Source organism: Vigna unguiculata, chromosome 9 (genome assembly GCF_004118075.2).
Source record: "Vigna unguiculata cultivar IT97K-499-35 chromosome 9, ASM411807v1, whole genome shotgun sequence".
Taxonomy (NCBI): Eukaryota; Viridiplantae; Streptophyta; class Magnoliopsida; order Fabales; family Fabaceae; genus Vigna; species Vigna unguiculata.
This window is the reverse complement of record NC_040287.1, coordinates 708440-731260: the sequence shown is the minus strand read 5'-3', so window position 1 is coordinate 731260 and position 22821 is coordinate 708440. Positions and strand designations below refer to the sequence as shown.

At 28.2% G+C, this 22821-nt stretch overlaps 2 protein-coding genes and 1 non-coding gene across 7 annotated transcripts; 1 reads left to right on the top strand and 2 right to left on the bottom strand.

The window, feature by feature from the left end:
* The first annotated feature begins 371 nt into the window (after positions 1-371).
* TRNAT-AGU lies at positions 372-445 on the top strand. The gene has a single exon. It is a non-coding gene; the product is annotated as a tRNA-Thr (tRNA).
* Positions 446-3165: 2720 nt separating this feature from the next.
* LOC114163077 (cytochrome c oxidase subunit 2, mitochondrial) lies at positions 3166-6950 on the bottom strand. Of its 2 annotated transcripts, none has more exons than XM_028047146.1 (3): positions 6822-6950; positions 4964-5396; positions 3166-4222 (listed from the first exon to the last, which is right to left on the bottom strand). In XM_028047146.1, exons 2-3 carry the CDS (start codon positions 5356-5358, stop codon positions 3463-3465), a joined length of 1155 nt encoding a protein of 384 aa, XP_027902947.1. In that variant the 5' UTR covers positions 5359-5396; positions 6822-6950; the 3' UTR covers positions 3166-3462. The 2 variants fall into 2 exon arrangements, with proteins under 2 accessions (XP_027902947.1, XP_027902948.1); XM_028047147.1 differs by lacking the exon at positions 6822-6950 and adding an exon at positions 6703-6721.
* A 3291-nt stretch (positions 6951-10241) lies between these two features.
* LOC114162517 (protein FAR1-RELATED SEQUENCE 11-like) lies at positions 10242-16522 on the bottom strand. Of its 4 annotated transcripts, XM_028046436.1 has the most exons (5): positions 16413-16522; positions 12424-13439; positions 11419-11862; positions 11138-11344; positions 10242-10965 (listed from the first exon to the last, which is right to left on the bottom strand). In XM_028046436.1, exons 2-5 carry the CDS (start codon positions 13390-13392, stop codon positions 10753-10755), a joined length of 1833 nt encoding a protein of 610 aa, XP_027902237.1. In that variant the 5' UTR covers positions 13393-13439; positions 16413-16522; the 3' UTR covers positions 10242-10752. The 4 variants fall into 4 exon arrangements, with proteins under 4 accessions (XP_027902237.1, XP_027902234.1, XP_027902236.1 ...); XM_028046433.1 differs by having other exon boundaries at positions 10242-11344; XM_028046435.1 differs by lacking the exon at positions 16413-16522 and adding an exon at positions 16394-16412 and having other exon boundaries at positions 10242-11344.
* Between the last annotated feature and the right edge of the window lie 6299 nt (positions 16523-22821).

Below are 22821 nucleotides of genomic sequence, written 5' to 3'. Positions count from 1 at the left end.
TATATCTTTGTATAAAGCATTATCTATATCAGAATAAGTAATTAAAACTACATTAGCTATATTTTTCAAAATTAAAATCAATAATTTTAAATGTAATTATTCATATGTATACACATATATTGGAATTTTCTTATAACTATTTTTTTTAATATCTCAATATATAGAAAACTATTTAAAATTTATTTCTTACAGCTTTTTTATTACTGCAATTAATAATAACTCAAATTCTTTTTCAAATTTTTAAAGTGTGAATTATTTAATAAAACTATCCGATTCAAAAAATACACAACTTCTTAATTAATGTTTATAAAATTAAATAACATTTCATATTTTTAATATTAATAGCATAATGATTACATTATAATCAAAAAGCTCTCGTAGCTCAGTTGGTTAGAGCACCCGTTTAGTAAGCGGGAGGTCTTGAGTTCGACTCTCAACGAGAGCAATTTTAGTTTTTTCCTTTTTAAGGGCCTTTTTCTTTTATTTTCACCATTTTTTTTCGTTTTTTACTGGGCTTTTTTTTTTCTGTATTTAAAATTTCAGCGCATTGAAAGTTTTTTTTCTTTTTAGGAATTTCAAGTTGGAAAACTTGTTCATCGTGTTTAATAATGCCTCTTTAATCTTTTTCTTTTCTGTAAAAGGCTAAAGGGATTATCTATATTTTACGTTTTATTTAAAATTTTGAAAAATTGTTGTTCTGTATTTTGAAATTTCAGCTCATTTAAAGTTTTTTTTTTTTCAGGAATCGGAAGTTGGGAAACTTGTTCATCATGTTTGGTTTTGATTTTTAAATTAACATTCAATCAATACTTTCCTTGAAGTTTTTAAAGTTTTCTTGAAAAAAAAATATTTTCATGAAAAACATGAGAATTTTAATTTCTATAAATTTTACCCAGACTCTCATTAAGTCAGTTAATGTAGTGATGAATTAAATATTTAAATTAAAATCAACAACTACTATTTGATTTATAAAATGAAATATAAAAAATTTTAACAATATTTTTCTCCATCCAAACCGAACTTAATTATTCTTAGGAGTAGTAATTCACAATTTCAATAAGCTCAAGAAATTATGATTTTCAAGTACTAACAAAATTCCGATACCATATTGTTCCTTGAGAAGTGAAAGAAAATGAACTACGCTCAAATTTATATACTCAAGAATTCGTGAGACATGTTTCTCTAGTCAAAAATAAGTGGAGAGCATACAATATAACATATTTTCATAAAATAAAAGTAAAAGTACTTTTTTATTTTATTTTATTTAATTAAACTATTCAATTGCTCTTTGATAATAAAATAAGTGTTTTATTAAAATAAAGTTGAACATGTAGAAAAGCTTAAGAAAAAATTAAGAGTAAAAAGGGTTTGGAATTGAGATGTCTAATCAGAAGATGATCATTAAAATAGATTTGTATTAAGTTTTTCTTTTTCATTTCATTTTACACATTTTCAAAGTTATAACTCTTAGGATAATAAATATAATAATGCGTTCCATCCAAATATTAAAAGAAAAATATATTGTATAAATACTTCTAATAATTGTATGTGATTATTGGTGGGTTATGATATATTATTGGGTATTTAATTATTCGTTTGGTTTCATTTTAGTTTAAAATTTTCAAATTCTTCTTTGTTTAGCTTTTTCTTTTAATTGTGTTTTGATTTTTTTTAAATTCCATCAATTAAATTTATTTTAAAAAATAATTAACAACATTAAATGTATATCACATGTCAATTAGTATTTTTTTTCATTTTTTATTTTTTTTAAAAATATATTGTTTACGTGTCAGATCGCATAATGTGACATGACAAAATAATATCATATTTCAGTATTACTATCACTTATCATTGTCAGTGTCACATGTCTTTTATTTAATTTGTTATATATATATATATATATATATATATATATATATATTCAATATAGTCTCAATTTTTTAGAAATGGAACAATATTATTTCTTTCTAAATTGAAATCAAATTTCATATTTGTATAAACTTTGTACTATTATTTGTAATTAAAATTAATTTTTAACAATATATTATTTGTATATTATTAATTCATGTTTTTTACAATATTAAAACTAATTAAATATAAACGTATGTATAAAAAGAATAAATATTTAAAATTAATATATTATTAATTCATGTTTTTTATAAGATTAATTTAATATATAGATAATAAATTTTAATAAAAATATTAGTACAATATTTATATAAATTATAAATTTGAATTTGGAGAGGAACAATGTTCTTATGTTTTTAAAAAATTGAGTAACAATTAAATCAAAGAAAAATATATAAATTAAGTACAAGTCAATAATACTTGAAGTTAATACTATCATGTGACATTACCTGCCAATGCCACATGCATTGTCCTATCAATATCACATGGACAACAAAAAATATTACGAAAAATTAAAAATTAAAAAGAAAAACAATATAACACAAATTGAAAATGGGTATAATTTCAAATGACCTAATTAAGTCTTTTTTTAAATTGGAAAACAATTGAAATAAAAAATTATACATAAACTGAATTGAAACTTAAACTTAACGAGAAAAGTAGATAACAAGCAAGTAATAAAGTCATTATTACGTAAGTGAATACCAAGCAAGTGATGAAGTCATTATTGTGTAACTGGTTTATGTTATGCACGAGCAAATCCTTAGATTCTTATATATTCATATTGGAGGATTTTATGATTCACATATATGTAACAATAATTTGGTTTGATGGTGTGTTATTTATTTTGGAGTGATATAACATCTTATAAATGTAAGTTGGATGTTCCATTAAAAATGATTTTTCAATTTGATTGAAGGACAACAGATAAGAATTTTTAATAATCGATATTTATCTATTCAAAAATATAATGTTCTTATTTAAAAAGACTTAATCATCCCCAACGCGCATCATTAATCTCATATCCTTCAAACATTTCACTTATTTATCCAAAATCAAGTTTCAAACAAACATAGATAACTCCTTCATGTGATTGAAATAATTTATCTATCAAATACAAAAACTTACAAGGAAATTCGACTAGATTAGCATTGCAGAACGAATTTAGACTGAATCAGATCAAATTCCATTATATACATATTTCTATTAACTTGTATAAATTTTTTATCCAAAATCAAATAAAATCACATCACAAACTTCCAACAAATAAATATGTATGCATTTGATTTCTCAAAAAAAGTATGGCACATAACAAAATACAATTGTTTCAGGTTTTATTTTAACAAAATAAAATGTGACACACAAACCAAGTGCAAATAGACAGTGACAAACTTAATTCTGTTGCTGAGACAATTCTTTGGTTCAAATACGAAATACTCATTGAAAAATACCTAGTTTTATTTGTCTAATTTGACCATCAGCAATTCTTGTCACTGCTACTTCTGTCACCATATCAATGTCGTCATTGTCTCCACCAACCCCAACCTGGTGGGATTATTGGATTTGATTGGAAACCCAGGAACCATAATCCTTAGTAGAAACAGCTTCCACAACAATAGGCATAAAAGCATGATTAGTTCCACAAATTTCACTGCACTGACCATAGTAAACTCCTTCTCGTTGTATAAAAGTAGAGATCTGATTCAAACGCCCAGGTACTGCATCACATTTCACACCTAAGGAAGGTACAGCCCAGCTATGAAGTACATCAGCTGATGTTATCAGAACACGCAGATGAGTTTTGGCTGGTACCACCACTCTATTGTCAACTTCTAATAAACGCAGTTGACCCAATTCTAGATCATCTTCTGGAACCATATAACTGTCAAAAGCAAGTGATTGCTCATCCGAGTTGTTATAGTCAGAATACTCATAACTCCAATACCATTGATGCCCAATAGCTTTGATAGTAATGGCAGGATCAACTACAACATCGTCCATTGAGTATAACAAAGTGAATGATGGTATGGCGATGAACATGAGGATGATACTGGGAAGTATGGTCCAGAGAATCTCAATGGTGGTTCCATGAACAATCCTTTGTGGGATTGGACTAATTTTAGACCTGAAACACCATAAAGCACGAGACAAGACCCACAACACAAAAACCAAAATCTGAACAAGGAAGAAAAAGATGTCGTGATGTAAGTCCATAATTCCTTGCATTATAGGTGTTGCTGCATCTTGAAATCCTAGTTGCCACGGTTCTGGTGCATCACACAAAGCTATCGCAGGGAAGCCTCCACACATCCATCTATTCATAATAAAAACAACACTTGGAATATATGATTACTAAAAATGATCAATCGTTTTTTCTAAAAAAAAAAATAGTAAAGTATTAATCACTACAAGTTATGATAATCAGTTGATATCTCAATACAAACTATAGTTTTACCTAACTCTTACCACGTTATATTTCGATAATTCTTCATCATTACAAGATACGCACTATTGTTCTAGTCTATCTTAAGTTATAGATTCTGAGACAATTAAAGAATCAAATTTCAAGGCGATGTGGAGACTTAGAAAAAGGCACTAAGACATCTTCCTTTTTCATCCATACCTTGGACACCTCTAAGGTATTCTCTCTCTAGAAACGAATAGTATTCTACAATACTCATATTAGGAAGAGACAAATCCAATGTGAGATTTCAAGAACAGGAAGATACATAAATGGGTATATTTCCCTAAATACTAGAGTATTAAGGTTGAATATTTCAGTAAAAAGTTTCATAATTCAAGTGCATTTGCTGTACTTTTATCTCTATGTATAAAAAACATCCTAGGTTTATAAAAAATTAGCTTAACAAAATTCCCACCTTAATCTCGTCTTCTTGCACTTTTGTTATGACAAACAATTTGAAAGTCATTTCCATTCTAAATCTCTCACTGACTCTCTTTCAATGGCAAAAAGGATGTTGCAAATTACACTAGTCTATTACAATCGTACTTAAAATATACATCAACATTTAAATGGTGATGAAAGAACACAAACCTTAGAGCCCTTGGTATCTTCTCCAACTCCGTAGTCATTTTCAGGATGACAGGATTTGCAGCAATCTGTTCAGGCTTCACAGGGGTTTTGAGGCAACTACTGAAATTAATCATCCTTGAATTTTTGTTGACAGTTGATAAAAAAGATGAAAAGGCAAAACCTTCACTCCCTATATTTGGCATCTTAATTTTAGTACTCGTAATCGTACTCTCAGTTCCAGGTGCCTTAGAGGGGGAAGAATACGACCTCTTGCTAAAATGATCATAGTATGATTCTTTACCGGATACAATCAACTTGCGTTGAAAATCATTCGACTGCAAGAATCTTGACATGCCAAAGTTTCCTTTGCAACATTTTCCCACAACTGTGGACCTAACATGAGATAGCAGGCCCATGCTAGAACTTCAAGAACTTTTCCCTCACCTTGGTTCCACTATAACAGAAATAATAAAAATTTGGTTAGTTCCAAGACAAATTATTAAATAACTTCAAATAAAGATACACATAATCATGTCAAACAGATCACTGACAAAATAACCCAAGACTAAACCAATTACAATCCAAAACCATATTTCTTGCTTATGTAGTTTAACTCAAATATTCTCGTAATAATTTAAAAGCTTTAACATAGTTATGGTATTATACAGCAGAACCAGAGGCATAAAGTTTGTATCTGGTGTACATTTTCTGATTAGCCGAGTATGTCAAGTGGGTGGGGGCACAATATGCAACTCATGATTCACAACAACTGAGTTGTCAACAACAGATTGCATGTTCCATAACATCCACATTCTATGCTTGCAAACCTTCCCTGACCTACCTACCAATATTCTACACTTGCTAAGCTTCCGTGATCAATCAAACCAAGCAACAATCATAATAAAAACAACCCTAACATATTATTTCAACATTTGTTCATTCACCTCCATAACGATACTCTATGTAAAATTAACATCTTATAATCCACAATATCTATTTGGATTCTAGGTCCAATTTCTTCTAATCCATGTCGATGATAACAGTGTATCAACTCATCAACAAATTCGCGTTCATCACAAAAAATAATAGAAATCATGTGCTTCCAAAGTATCATATGCATAGGGTTTCATAATCGTTTATCCTCCCTCTCCGTTGGTAGTATGTAAAAGATAAAGATCCCACCAACACTCTATTCTAAAACATAAAAAAACATAAAAAAGAAAAAAAATTAAAAAAAAAATCCATCCTAAATAACAATTCACATATCTTATCTTAGGATTTGGTGAATTTCTATGCACAGATAATTTTCGTATTTAACAAGTTTTTTCCTGGTCATATCAATAAGGTCATGAAATTTCTATTTATCTTTTATTTTACATATAATGGATTTGTCCGAATCGCTACATGATTTTATTTTAATCTTTCTTGGATCAGGTCTCATATTAGGAAGTCTAGGAGTAGTATTCTTTACGAATCCGATTTTTTCTGCTTTTTCATTGGGACTAGTTCTTGTTACCAAAATTTTCGTGTTTGGACCGTTGGGGATGGAATTACTTTGATGGTTTCTATATCCTATAAAAACACAAAAATTATAGCTATTAACCATAACCAAAAAACAGAGGAGAAACGAAACAACTTATACCTTATACACAAAAATGGACTAGTAAACTTAGATCTAATAAACGGAAGAAATGAAATAACTTAGATCTATGAAAAGAAGTAACTTAGATCGAGAGAAGAAGAAACTGAAAAATCTATACCTAATAGAGATCGCGAAGAACGCAGCACTTTGAATACAAATCAAAATTACAAATAACAAATTTATATTAAATAAGAATAGATGATCTGATAACCTAAAACAATGGATCGATCTACTTACATTATCAGTGTTGCTCCCAACGATGCGGCGTGGCCGTTTCTGTAGCTCTTCTTTAGAATATATATCTATGACCTTGTCAATCAAAACCCTAAATGGTAAATTACTATATACTCCATGTTTATTCGATGATTAAAAATGTACATAATTATTTTCGAAAAATATAAATTTATTTAGTTAAACATATATATATATATATATATATGATTTAATAATTAATAATTTAATAAAGTTTAATTTATATTTGGTCAACACATCGCCATATGTATATCATTCGAACCGCACGATTCTTAAATGTATTTTTTGTTAAGTTATAGGTTATTATGTTGTAACACTCTCATCTAATTTAATTAATTGATATATTAATTAGTTCAATATATTAATTTATTAAATTCTGTATGAGATTAGAAGAAAGTGTGAGACTTTATAGAGATGATTAGATAAATTATTAATTTATTTTTATACTACTATACTTAAAATTGGAGTTTCTAAAACAAATTTATTTATTCATTTTTTCTAAATTTTTTATAATTATTATTGATAATTAACAAATAATATTTTTAAATAACAATATTTTTAAAGAATGCTTTTTCAAATTTCAATTAGTTTTTAATGAAAAAAATATATTGCAAAAAATCAATCTAAATCAATTTTCACATTGGATAAATAAAACATACCAACTTTCATTATTTTAATCAAATCAACAATATATATAAATAAGTTTCTATTTAATTCCATTGTTTCTCCACTGTATGAAAATATTTTGAAAAGAATAATTTTTGTAATCTATCATTCATGGGAGGTGTCGTGGCACACTAATAAACAACAAAATAATTATATATATATATATATATATATATATATATATATATATATATATATATATATATATATATATATATATATATATATATATATATATATATATATATATATATATCGTGAACTCTCACGAGTGACTCTTGAACTCTCTAGAGGGGCATGTGTTTCACTTGAATTCAATATACTTTATCATATAAAAAGACATTTTATTTTTCACCAAATGAATGTCCCTTAAAAAAAAGTATGACTAATATATTCAATTAATAAATGCAATATATTTTACTTTACCTTAATGAAGACATATATATATATATATATATAAATATAAACTATTGAATTGTAATTAATATTATCTTAAATTTTATGGAAAATAGTTAAATAAAAAGAAAAGAGTTTTTCAAAAAGAATATATTTAAAAAAAGTGGAGGGAGTAACTAAGTTTGTGTTTATAGTTTAGAGTGTTTTTATTGTCCGAAGCTCCTACGTTTTATTTAAAAATGTTTGTAATTTTTATTTTTGTGAAATGAATTTAAAACTGTGTCGCTTGTGTAATTGTATCACTTTTAGGAAATAACATGCAGTTAAAACTTTTGTAATCAGTGAAAGAGATAATTTAAATTCTAATTTATAAATTAATTATAATTCTTATTATAGTAATAGAGACTATTCTAAATATTAATAAATTTTCACTTAAAAAATAATATATAATTTAATTTATATAATAATTATTATTATTTTTTAATTTAATTTTTATTTAATAATTTTCTTGTATTTATCATGTTTGAATTATATTATTAAAAGTAGTATTTGTTTTTATAAATATAAGATTGTTCTCTCGTATGAAAATACGAAGAAAGTTATTTTAAAATATCTATCTTTCTCTTATATATCTATCTCGCAAGAGTATAGTTTTATATGAATTGTTTTCTAATTCAAAAGTTCAAGATCTCTTTAATGTCTTATTATTATTATTATTATTATTATTATTATTTAACTTTAAATTTCTTTATTATTTATATTTTATATTATATTATTAGTTTTACAATGTTATGAAATCTTGCTAAAACAAAATAATGAGTGTTGATGAAAAATCCTTGATTTATTCTATTAGTTTTGGTTCATTGAATGTAATCAAATAATTTTTATGGCAGTGATTGTGGTTAAGGTCCTTTGTAAATATGAGTTTGAATGAAGATATGAAAATAACTTTTCTCGCCAAAACTTGAAAAATAACATAAAAAATGAGAAGATGTAGAAAATATCAAACAAAATGAAATTGAACTTGTATTTGTATTGCACGAAAACATCTAGTTGAACTTTATTAAGAATAACTGAAGAAAGATAAAAGCATATTTAGCTCATTAATATTGTAATTCTAATTATGATCGTATATTGATGATAATCACAATCATTTTGGTCATTTTTTCTTTCAATCAAAATTGAAAATTATTTACCCTATTAGTGATGGAGAATATTGAGAATGAAATGTGATGGTGATATCTTAAAACATAGTTGGTAAATTTATATTTTAAGTTTTTAAAGAAAATTATTTTTTAACAACTAAATTTTAATATTTTTTTCTTATTTGATGATATCTTTTAAGTAACTTTTATTTTTTCTATATTTTAAAAATATTTAAAAGATGTTATCTAAAAAAATTATTAAATTTAGTTGTCAAAATATTACAGTATAACATATTTATTAGCCTTGAAGTTGAATATTCAATAAAATAATTTAGAAATGATTGTTTGGATTTACATCCAGCCAAAAACAAAATATAATAAATACTCTCTCTTCAAGTTGAGTTTTGGGTTAAGTAACCTAATATTTTCTAAAATATTCCTGTGTGTTATATATGTTCCAATTGTCCTAAAAAAAAATATTATTATGAATAGAGATGATTGGGAACTAATAAGAAAATGAAAGGATATGAAATTATTCTAATTTTTAGTTTGAAAAAGGATAATGAGGTACAATAAAAAAAAAAGTGGGTGGTGAGTTATAATATTAATTTAAAAAAAAAATCAAAATTTATATGTTCAAATTTTACATTAATTCTCATTATGTAATATTTAATACCAACTAGTAAGGAATTATCACCGGTGCAACCTTTAGCTCCCAAATTACATAATTATTTTTTTTCACATACAAATTCACCACAATTATGGTCTTTTATCTTCACATGTCAATCACATAATTAAAATCATAATAAAAATTGAAAAAGAAACCCAAAATTATATTCACCTCTCAATATCATATAAATATATGTTGGATATGAAATTTTATGAATAATAAAGTATATCCAACCATCAAAAAAAAAAAACATTTACAACTCAATTTGTTGATTGTCATTTCTTAAAAACTAGTTTTATAAAAAATGAGAAGAAAAAAACTAAAAAAAATGTTGTCTGAAGTGAATGAATCCCGATGATATGATCTTGAACCATGTATAAAAAATGAGAAAAGATGAAAGTGAATCTAATACATAAAATAGGAGAATTACTCCTTCATTGAGATTAAAAGCAGTTTAGTGTTAACTACAACTGTTAATGGACAAAGTGACACCTACACAACCACAAACGTCATGTTTGAAGACAGAAGTAGAAGCAAAAAGATTTATGTATTTAAGCAAATCTAAATTCTCATGCCCATACAATGGTGCAAGAAGCACCGAAACATTTGTTCATGTAAAAAGAGGGAGGAACATTTGTACCACTGGGGTGCAGCAAAATATAACAAATGCTCATTACATGCATCCGAAATAAAAAAAAAAAAAATGCATCTATGTACCCCCCAAAAAAATGCATTTACTTTGTACAACAATACTACTTCCACCCACTTTACAAGTACCCTAATGCATCTCCACTCATATTGTCAGTCGCCATTATTGAGCAATCAGATGGATCATGTCCATATTGAGCACACAATGGTGCAGGAAACTGTCTTCGCTTCCTTGTGAGATCGACTCCATCTCTGGCCCTTCTTTCCTTCAGTTTTCCTGTAGTGATAGAATCATGGGGATTTGCGATTGTAAAGCTGTGAATCATTCCATTAGCATCTTCTACCTCTGGGAGGATCAGTGAATCTGATGGATAACCAAATGCAATGTCATTCACCCCATGTGGAGACCTAGGAAGAGTTTTGATGCGTGATAGCACCATGGAAATTTGCTCGCAAGCAACATCCAGACGTTCCTCAGTTTCAATGGATTCCACAAAAAATGTTGAAACCATGGATTCCAAAAGTTGCATCCTTTCGGGCTGATCCCTACTAGTGGTACCCCGGAAGTGGTTAACAGAAGATGAACCGGTGCCTCGCCATCGACCTGGTAAATATTGATCAGGGACGTGAAAACAGTTATTAGTTGACATGACACGTAGCACATGTCTACATAAGATGCCTGAAAACTCAAACAGATGACAGCTGCAGCTTATGTGCTCTTGACAAGGAACCCAAAATACTTTGCACCCTCCATCTGTCTGAGAATGGTGTCTGACCTGGAAACAACCTTCATCAACCAGGAAGGATGCATATTGTGGCGCCAAAACTAGCTCTTCCTGAAGTTTATTCAAGGCATAAGGAGTGAGTACAGTGGCAGCATGGGATTCAATAGGCGAACCAGTTTTGAGGCACGCTTTTTGCAGTTTCCTTTGCATCTTTTGCTTCGCTCCGGCTCGGTCATTAAAATCAACAATATCAGCCACCTGCAGAAAGTGATATTTAAAAATGGCATAGCATATCAAGAAATTCAACTAAAGACGAATTATATATCACATACTTGCTCCACAAAACGGTCTAGTTGAGATTGGGCACTCAAGAAACGTTGGATGAAAGCATTAATGGACTCAGACTGAGATGTACTGGTTAATCCTGCAAAGAAGTAGCGCCTCAAGAATGGTAAAGCCCAAAATGTCCTCAATGAATATAGGCTAATGATATGTTTATTTGTGTGGAGTCCATACTTGTCAACCATTTGCCGCCAGCCTTCTTCAAAATCTTCCACCAGTTCCAAATTGTAGAGCCGGTGGAACTCAGCTTTCCACTCATCATATTGTGATTCAAGAAGTAAAGAAAACCAATCAGAGAACTTAGAAAGTATATGCCATATACAAAAAGCATGTTTGGTTTCAGGCAATTCAACTGCAATAGCTTCTTTCAGCCAAGTGTTGTGATCCGTCAATATTGTTTGAGGAGCCTTTCCTTTCATGAACCCCAAGAAAGCCTGTGTGGCGATGATTAGGTTAAAAACACAAACTCCCGAAACAAATCTCAAACATCATGTAAAGGAAATTTGCAGCATAAAAAATTCAACAAAACTATCAGGAAATGGATTGTCCTCGTTATTCTACAATCAAGAAAAAAAAATATTCCTTTCAAAGAATCAAACGTTGAAAAGAAAAACTATGTACAATATTTTGCTGCTTTGACATTAAGGGTTTTGTTTATAGGAGTTAATAGGGCACATGCTAAGGTTCTTACCTTGAAAATACAAGCAGCACTTGATTCTTTATTCTTCAAGTAATTAGGGTAACTCAATGACAATAATTAATGCTATGTTTAATTTTTAACTTGTGCCACATGCTAACCAAACAATACTATTCATTAGATACTCTTACTAATTTATATTTATACAGTTAATTTGCTCACATTTTATTTTGCAAAAGCATTATCAAAAGCTAACATATTGTAGGTTCTGGCACAGTAACTCAAACCTACACTGGAGAGCAGGCAATTGGGAAATGGCACGCAAGATTATTAAGTTAGAGTATCACAAGGTTCTTGCCTTGAGAGCCCATGAGAAAGATTGTATGTTTTCATCCCGTAGAAGTGCGCAACTAAAGAAACAAGGCATGCCATGATTGTCCACACCAAGCCAACATCCCAACAACATGTCATAAGCATCTACTCGGTAGGTGGTATCGAAAACTACAGCATCGCCAAATGCCTCATATGATTGAATGGATGAACTGTAGGACCATGCAATATGTTCAAGCCTGTTATTACTATCTATTTTGAATTCATATTTGAAGTTGTGGTTTTCATCCTTTAACCTCTTGCACATAGCAATCAAATCAATGGCATCATTATCTCTGTCCACAATTCTGAAAGACTGCAGCAAGTTTCTTACATCTATCTCTGTAAAAGGAAGACAGCCAAGTTTGACACCTTTCTCCAGCTCCATCAGTCTTAACATCTGCCTTACTGACATTCCAGCTTTAGCAAACATGCATATTCGACTCTTGTCATCAGGAGATATCGGACAATAAGCTGGAAGAAGGCGCACCTCATTGGATTTTAATAGCTCATGATTGTGTGTGTTCCTAAAACCAGTAACACGCCATTCAGGGACATCAAAATCTGCCCTTTTCACAATACGCATGTATGCTTGGCAACCACAGCGAGATGATTTGCGGTTCCTTTGCACCTTTCCGTCATCAGAAGGTTTAATCTGGGGATAACCACCACGATGGCAAGTGAAATCCCTCCTTGTAACTCCCCTTCCAACCCCATCTTTCCCTCGAGTTCGGTGTCGTCTAATTGAAAAGCCACACTGTTTAGCAAAACTGCAATAAAATTCATAAGCTGCTTCTTGAGATACAAATCTTTGACCAATAAAAGGAACAAGGTTGACAGAAGTTTGTCTTGACAAAATTGTTTCCTCTGCTGTTTCCTCGATGGTGTCAATGTCTTCCTGAGACAAATCCGTACCATTTTCAGATGATTCCAGCACCAAACTGGTTCCCTCCGACATTTTTATCAGTACTACTAACAGCCCAATTGGATTTCAGATGTTTAAACCTACGAGACAAGCAGATGAAGATATTAGCATAATATACAGTAATTAACTTGATATGCCCGCAAATATAAGAAATTGGCTTACTATAAACACTCAGATACAGGAAAGTTTAGATGCCATATCCTTCATATGCTAGCGCTGAGATTAACGATCGATACGAAGAGGATAACCAAATGGAAAATTGTAGTACCAAACATGGATGAATAACAATAGAAGGGACCAGAGGGAAGGGGGTCCCAGTATATGACAAGTATCAGAAGTTTTAAACAGCACACCCTTTACATATTTCAAGTTCCATGAAAAATCATTCGTAGGATTGGACAAATTTTAGACCTGAAACACCATTAAGCACGAGCCAAGACTCATAATACAAACACCAAAATCTAAATAAGGAAGAAAAAGACATCGTGATGCAAGGCCATTATTCCTTCCATTATAGGTGTTGCTGCATCTTGAAATCCTAGTTGCCATGGTTCTGGTGCATCACAATAAGCTATCAAAGGGAAGCCTCCACACATCCATCTATACATAATAAAAACAGCAACACTGGGAATATATGATTACTGGAAATGATCATTCCTTTTTCCTATAAATCAATATAAGTTATATTAAGCTAATATCTCAATAACTAACTAGAGTTTCTTCCTAACTCTTACCACATTTTATCTTGATATTTCTTCATCATTACAAGATAGGCGTTATTGTTATAGTATAGTCCGACACAATTTAAGAATTGAACTTCAAGGTGAGGTGAGGTGGAGACCAAGAAAAAACCACTAAGACATCTTTCTTTTCATCCATACCTTAGACACTTCTAAGGTATTCACTCTCTAGAAACGAATACTGTTGTACAATACTCATACTAGGAAGGGACAAGTCCAATGTGAGACTTCAAGAATAGTAAGTAACATAGTTGTGTATATTTCCCTAAATACTAGAGTTCCAAGTTATTACCTTGAAATATTATCTCTATGTATAAAAGAACATCCTAGGTTTATAAAAAATTAGCTTAACCAAATCCTCACCTTATATCTCGTCTTCTTGCACTTTGTGATAACAAACAATTTGAAAGTCATTCCATTCTAATCTATCATTGTCTCACGTTTCAATGGCAAAGTGGATGTCGCAAATCACACTTTTCCATTATAATCATATGTAACATAGATATTAACATTTATATGGTAATGAAAGAAAACACCTTAGAATCCTTGTCATCTTCTCCATCTCAGTAGTCATTTTATGGATGACAGGATTTGGAATAATATGTTCGGGGCTCACAGGGGTTTTGAAGTAACTACTGAAATGAATCATTCTTGAGTTTCTGTTGACTGTTGATAAAACGATGAACAGACAAATCCAATCCTTCACTCCCTATATTTGGCATCTTAATTCTAGTACTTGTAATAGTACTCTCAGTTCCAGGTGTCATGAGGGGAAGAATATGATGTCTTGCTAAATTGTTCATAGTATGATTCTTTACCACCGGATAAAATCAACTTGTATTGAAAATCATTTGAATGCAAGACTTGACATGCCAAAGTTTCCTTTGCAACATTTTCCAACAACTGTGGACCTAACATTTGGACCTAACATTAATATCGCAGGACCATGCTCCAGCTTGAGGAACTTTTGCCCTCACTTTGGGTTCAAATAATAGAAGTAATAAAATTTTGGTAAATTCCGAGACATTATTAAACAACTTCAAATAAAGACGGACATATACATGCCAATGAGATCACTAACAAAAAATTTAAGACTGAACCAATTACAACCCAAAACCATGTTTTTTGGTTTTACAGTTTAACTGGTATATTATTGTAATAATTTAAAAGCTCTCGCATAGTTATTGTATTATACAGCAGAACAAGAGCCATGAAGTTTGTATCGATGTATATTTTCTAATTAGCTGAATATGTCAAGTGGGTAGGGGTGCAGTCTGTTGTGTAGCGAGCATATGTTATAACTTAGTGAAGAATACCGTATGCAATACTTAAGCACCAGAGTAGAGAAGTTGTGAAGCTTCATTGGGGGGTAGACGAAATACAAAAGCTCTACACTATATGTCAAGCCCACACCAAGCAACAGGAAGAATTGATGAAGATCGATAGGTTTTGGAGAGAGGGCTGCATGGGTTAGCAAGATGGTGGTTGGAGGTGCTTTGGTTAATGCTCGTATAGTTCCTTGTTAGATTGAAAAATATAGGCTTCTCAGAAATTCTGGTTTCAAAAACACTCTGAGTTGTCAACTACAGATGCCATGTTCCATAACATCCACATTCTATGCTTGCAAAGCTTCCGTGATCATTGATCAATCAATCAAACCAAGCAAGAACCATAACATTATAAGAACAATCACAACATATTATTTAAACATGTGTTCATTCACCTAGATAGCAATACTCTATGTAAAATAAATATCTTATAATCTCCTCCAATATCTATTTGGATTCTGCATCCAATTTCTTATAATCCATTTCTATTATCTCAGTGAGCTAAGTCTACAAATTCGCGTACTTCTTCACCTAGATCACTAAAAATAATATATTGTGTCCCTAAAAAGTATTATATAACTGCATACCAAACAGAAGGCTTTCATAATTATCATCCCTCTCCATTGGTAAAAGCTCTACTTAGCCTCTCCACCACTACTCTATTCTAAACCATGTAAAAGTTAAAATTTCATTTGCTTGTGTATGTTCTGTGTACTGCTTTGACAAGAAACAAAACAACTTACACCTATAAACAAAAAAGGACTAGTATAACTTAGATCAGAAACGAAATAACTTGGATCTAATAAACGAAAGAATAATACACGACGCAAAAACATATACCAAATAGCATTCAAATGAAGAGATCGAAGAACGCAGTAGTTTGAATATAGTATTGAATCAAAATAACAGATAACAAATAACAAACTTGTATTAAATAAGATTAAATGATCTAAGAAAACTTAATACATCGGATCGATCGTCTTACATCATCAGTGTTGCTCCAGAGGATGATGCGTGTGCGCCCCTGTAGCTTTTTTCTTTACGATATATACCTATGTTGTCAATCAAAACCCTAAATGTTAAATTACTATGTCCTCCCTAAAAGTTAAATTACTATATATTCCCAATTACTATATACTCCAATTAACGAGGCCTAAATATTCTTTTTTTATTTAAAAAGTTTTTATTATTGTATTTTATATTTACTATATTCATCAATTATAATATGTTATAAATTACTTATAAAGAATCAATAAATAATTTACTTAATTAAGTTTCAAATTTTGTATAAACTTAAATATTTTAATTATCTTTAGTATGTGAAGTTTTTAAAATAATTTTTTATATTTTCTATTGAGTACCCCATAGTTAAATTTTTTTATTAACTAGATGTCATAATTGTAATATTGTCTTGTGGTTTTATTTATTTATATTTACATGTTTAAAAATTGGAGTTTGTGCGACTAATACAAAAATGATGTCATGATTAATGTAAAACAATGAGTTACTCTCATTATTCTTATTAACTAAAATGGAAAATGACGACAAGTCTCACAATGTAGGAGAATTTGATAGTGTTTGTTCAATCTATCAAAGTTGAATGAAAAAATATATCAAAAAATGGTCTCAACTTATTAAAATCATTTGAAAAAAAATTGTAGTCATTTAATCAATGAAGTAGATCTTACACAGAAATTACAATGGATCAAATCGGACACATATAATACTTACTCACAAATCGACCTGCAACAAAAAAATTCACTCGTTAAATGTTGGATACCTGCTTAAAAAATATTCGTGGATATTTAGAAATATTTGAGTACTTGTGAATATCCGTAGAAGTTTAAAAAATATATTTTCTAATTTTTAAAAAATAAAATTACAAAAAAAAATCAATTAAATATAAATTAAATTAAAATTAAAATTATTTTAATAAAACATATGTTAAATTTTAATTTTAATTGATTTTAACTTAATAAAATAATATTAAATCTTAGTTTAAATTTTGTTGCGGGGTAACGAATGTCCATGAGTACAGTTAGTGTATACCCGGGTCCGACCGATCTATGAATGAGTGTTAAAATATTCGTTATCTATTACATGTGCATAATAAATATCCGTGGGTATTAACTATCCACAGCAGATACTTGCGAACATGAATATTTTTATCATCTCCAATTCTATATTTAGGTAATTTAAACTAAATATAGTTTCCCTTGTCTATATATATAATGCTCGCTTACTCCAAAAATATGTTTTACACATACTCAACTCTCACATTTCCATATATTCTACCTCACTCAGGTTATTTGTGCATAAAAAACTCTTATCCACAATCAGAACACACTTTAACAATTATAACTGAACAAAAATTTATCTTGGACCCTTAAACGCCACATACAAGCTCAAAACACCCCACCTACAACACATTTAACAAAAGACTAAAAAAATTATGAACTTATCCTATTGAAGATTATGATTGGTGAAGAATGTAAACCTCAACCTCAAGAGTCATATGACATGTTTTGATCTCCAAACAAAAAAATATCCAAGTTTAAAATAAAGTAAAAAAGAAAAAAAAAAGATTATAAAGAGTTTTAAGAAAACAATACTTATGAAATAAAATTCACATCGTCTGAAGTCTTTCTACAAACAAATTTTATAGTAAAAGTTCTATGTCTTTCTCATAAAATCCTTCAATTTTTGAGTTTATATATATTGGATAACAAAACAGGTAGGGTTATCATTATCCATGTTTATGGTGGGCTTTTGTTTAAAGTCCACTCGGGTGATTGCCATGATTATGGGCCCAAACCAATGTTGTCAAAGATGAGAGACCAAGTTGTCATGTTCTTTTTCTTCTTGCTTACACAAAATTGGCTACAACTATTTTATGAGCAAAGATGTTCATTGTACGTGGCATTTATAGTTTCCTTGCATGACACCGTTTCATTAAATTATTTTGACTCACTTGCCTTTATTTGCTTTAATTGTACCCTAATGTTTTTTTTTCTTCTTATAGCAATCATATTATTAATGATAAAAAGACAAAAGGATGTTGAAAACCTAAAAGAAGATAAGTATTGCTCCAAACAGGTGGAACACTGAGACCAAAGAGTACAATGCATGTCAATTTTCATTTGTCTTCAGAAAATGTGCACTTTAAGGTACTTCTGAATTATACCTTATATTTTACTTTCTTCATGCTTTACTTTGTTTTAAATCAAACCTTTTTTTCTTGTTTGTAAAAACATACATATCCATTTGGAGGAGACACTTAAGAAACAAAAACACATAACCTGGGAAAAAAACAAATGAGTATGGAGATGGAGTTTATGTACATTGTGAATTGTATGAGATGTGAATCAATTTGTGTAATCCATCACACATGGGTGGGGTGACACAGTATCAACATAATGTTTGTACTGTCAAGTTGCCATATACATATATATATATATATATATATATATATATATGTATAAATACAAAATTATTGAACTCTCACGAGGGACATGTGCGCCACTTGCAATTGAGCATACTTTGCCAAATATATAAAAGGTATTTTCTTTTTCACTAAATGTGTACCTCTTTAGAAAAAAAAAAGGTGTGACCAATGCCCAAATAAAAAAAAAACATTTTATTTCTTTTGAGATGTTGATTAAGGCTTTTAGAAAAAAATAATGAATTTATTATTATTTTTTACTTTAATGAAATATTTATAAAATTTTGATGGGTTAAATACGTTTTTGGTTCTTTAACTTTTAGTGAAAATTAAAATTAGTCCATCTTCGAAACTTTGGTATAATTTAATCCTTCAACTTCAAAATTGCGTGGATTTGGTCCTTTTAACCAAATTTGTTAAGTTTAGTTGACGTTTCAAATACCTTTCATGATAGTTTCTTAGATAATATTGAAGAAAAAACGTATCAAACGGTGTAAATATCTCAAATGCTATCATGATATGTGTTTGAAATTTTAAATAAACTTAACAATATTTATTTTAAATGACTAAATTCACGCAGTTCTGAAGTTTGAAGACTAAATTGGACAAAAGTTTCGTTGAGGGACTAATTTCAAATTTTTCTGTAAATTGAGAACAAAAAACATATTTAATCAAATTTTTAGTTACCATTTTTATGCTTATATTATACTGAATACATGTATGTAAACTAGTTAATATTGTCTTGAATTTTATGGATGATAGTTAAATAAAAATAAACAAGTCTTTAGAAAATATTGTACGAAAGAAAATGGAGGGAGGGAGTAACTAAGTTCGTGCGTATATTTTAGAGTGATTTTGATTGTCGGAAGTTTTTAGAGATTATTTTTATTTTTTCAGTTTCAAAATTTGATGCTTTCTATTTTGTGAAATAACTTAAGATTACGTCTCTGTCTTCTGTGTAACTGTATTATGAGAAGCGACAATAATAACATGGCTATGTCAATGGCTAAATAATGATAACAGATATAGTGAAATAATGACAAGAAATTTGTTAGTATTTGTTTAAGCTACTATATCAGAGCTTTTTATTTATTTTTGAGAATGTATATAAAATTGTTTTGAATATTGACAAACTATTAACGGTTTTGAATAATCCCATTAAATGTTTCAAAGAATTCTAGCAATGTGATAATTATTATATTAATAATTTTTTAGTTATATCATTTAAAGTTATATTTGTCATTTATAAATATAACACTTTTCCCGTAAAGAATATACAAGAAAAATATTTTATTATATTTACTCTTGTTCTCTTATCTATCTATATCTCAAATGTATAATTTATATGAATTAAAAAATATGAAGAAGTCACGTTTTCTAATTAACATTTTGGTCAGTATTAGGTGTGATTCAATTTTCAAATTTCTTTGGAATATTTATTATTGTTATTTCGTTTAGAATGATCATAAGCTTATTTATTATCTAGATTCTATATTATATTACTGATTTTATAATTAAATTATTTTTAGAACAAAATAATAAGTTGCTAAAGAAAAATCAAAGTTATTATATTAGTTTTTTTTTTATTTCTCATAAATAAATGAATAATATATGATTTGTGTTTCAAGTGGTTGTGATAAAGGTTCTATTTATAGATATAATAATAATAATTTTTGTTACCAACATTAAAAATGTATTATATAAAATAAAAATTGTATAGCAAATGGTAAATAAGATGAAAATATATTTTATTGTTATAGTAGTCAATTTAGTTTATATTATGTTTAATGAGACTCACATTAATGTTAATTAGAACATTTATATATTTTAAGAGATTTTTGATTTCTCAAAAACTATTTTAGGTATCAACTTTTTTTAAAAAAAATTAATCAAATTCTAGCACTTGTGCTAATATTGAAAAAGAAAAAGATGAAATGTGACGAAAATGTCATGAAATAATTATTGGCAACATTCTTAAACTCAACCGATAATATTGTTTGTTTTTATGTATTATAATTTGACTTTTATCTTTAATGGACGTCAAATCTTCTGCATTAATAATGATGAATTTACATCTTGTTATGAACAATAATGATAATGATATGTTGATTGAAATTGAATAATTTAATATAACAATGCCTACTTGAATGAAATTTTCATTATACCAATATTTTTTAATTATCCCTAACAAAAATTGACTATTCATATAATTAAAACTATACGTTGAATATGAATTTTATGAATATATAATGGATTATTTTCGACCATTGACAAAATATTTATTTACAATTGTTATGTTTAATTATGTGTTAAGTTTATGCTAAATTTAAGAATTTTGAATTGAGTTCTTTTTAAATTTTTTATGGATCGAGTACTCAATAATTTTTCTTTTTCAAATGAATCCTCGCTTTTTTTTTTTTAATAACTAGGTGCCTTGAGTACTAAGTGGTTGATGAAATTATTATTTTGTTATAAGTTATTATATGTTATTTTATTATTTTAAAACTTTATAATTTATAATTTATAATTTTATACTTTTATAATCATAAAATTATGATTTTATGATTTGAATAAAAAAATGAAAATATATAACAATTTTATATTTCATAAAATCATAATTATAATTATACAATTTTGAATTAAAATATTAAAATTATAAATTTATAAAAATATAAAATTATCGATTTTAAAAATAATTAAATAATAAAATGACAACATATCACACCGATCAATGACATGAGAAGATAATAATTACAGTACACATTCACTTAACTTCGTACTCATTTAAGTCTGCATTCCGTCTAAATTCGTATTTGAAAAGAAAAAATTATAGGATTAATAATTTTGTGACTTTATATATATATATATATATATATATATATATATATATATATATATATATATATATATAAAGTATATGAATAAAATGAAATAACAAGTTTCTTTTGTAACATATTTTTTATATTTATTATATATCTAATACCTCTCATATTATTACAATAAGTAACACTCATAATATTCCATACTCTAATTATATAATCCATAATATTCCATATTACAATATGACTTTGAAAATTTCATAAGTTAAGATCCTAGTTAAATCCGCAACAAACTCTCAAAATAAAAATACAAACTTAAACAAATGTTTACTGTACATCACACCTGTACTTAAATCACATTATTCAAATAATAAGAAAGGTTAAAAACGAGATTAAATTGAAAAAAATTAAATTTATTAAATATTTAATAAATCACAAAAAATCATATGTAACTCATTTAAATGTTTTCAAATTTATCATGACTTACAACGTAATTAAGTCAATAATTTATTTACTTTTCATTAACCGATTAACTAAGATAAGAAAATATGTTAAACGGTAAGATAGACGTGGAAACTTCAAAAATATTATTCGAATGTAAAAGTTTGGAAATATTACCTTGAGAAAAAACTGAAAAAAGAAATTACCTCGAGGGAAAACATTGGAAGAAAAATAGAGGAATTGGAACATGTTTCTAAACTTCTGGTTTGTAATTTAGGGATGACAATAAACTCTCTCTCTATAAAACAATTTATAGCTAAGTAAATTACATGTTTAGTGGGTAAGATCATAAATAATAACCCAAAAAAAAGAAGAGATTAATGTGTACAATAACATTAACACACTTGTATATGTGAACAATTGTTTGCCCATGTGTGCATGTGTGCACGTATGTGTGTATATAAATAAACACACATATAAATAATTGTATTTATAATAATAAATATTTTTTAAACTATAGTAATACATTTAAAAAAATAATGTGAAAACCTATATACATGCGTATAGGTATAATTATATTCTTAACCAATTATCTCTTTCGATAACCTTCTAAAATTTCCATTCCAAAAATTGTTTTAGATAATAGAAATTGTTAATATTCAATTTATATCATACTTTAAAGTATTCACTAT

Excerpts from the sequence above, each read along its gene's own strand:
- LOC114163077 (XM_028047146.1), bottom strand. The coding sequence starts at position 5,358 with ATGGGCCTGCTATCTCATGTTAGGTCCACAGTTGTGGGAAAATGTTGC. Across the intron at positions 4,223-4,963 it reads AAGATACCAAGGGCTCTAAG|ATGGATGTGTGGAGGCTTCC; the intron begins GTTTGTGTTCTT and ends TATTATGAATAG.
- LOC114162517 (XM_028046433.1), bottom strand. The coding sequence starts at position 13,392 with ATGTCGGAGGGAACCAGTTTGGTGCTGGAATCATCTGAAAATGGTACG. Across the intron at positions 11,863-12,423 it reads CTTTCTCATGGGCTCTCAAG|GCTTTCTTGGGGTTCATGAA; the intron begins GCAAGAACCTTG and ends ATCGCCACACAG. Across the intron at positions 11,345-11,418 it reads TAGACCGTTTTGTGGAGCAA|GTGGCTGATATTGTTGATTT; the intron begins GTATGTGATATA and ends CACTTTCTGCAG.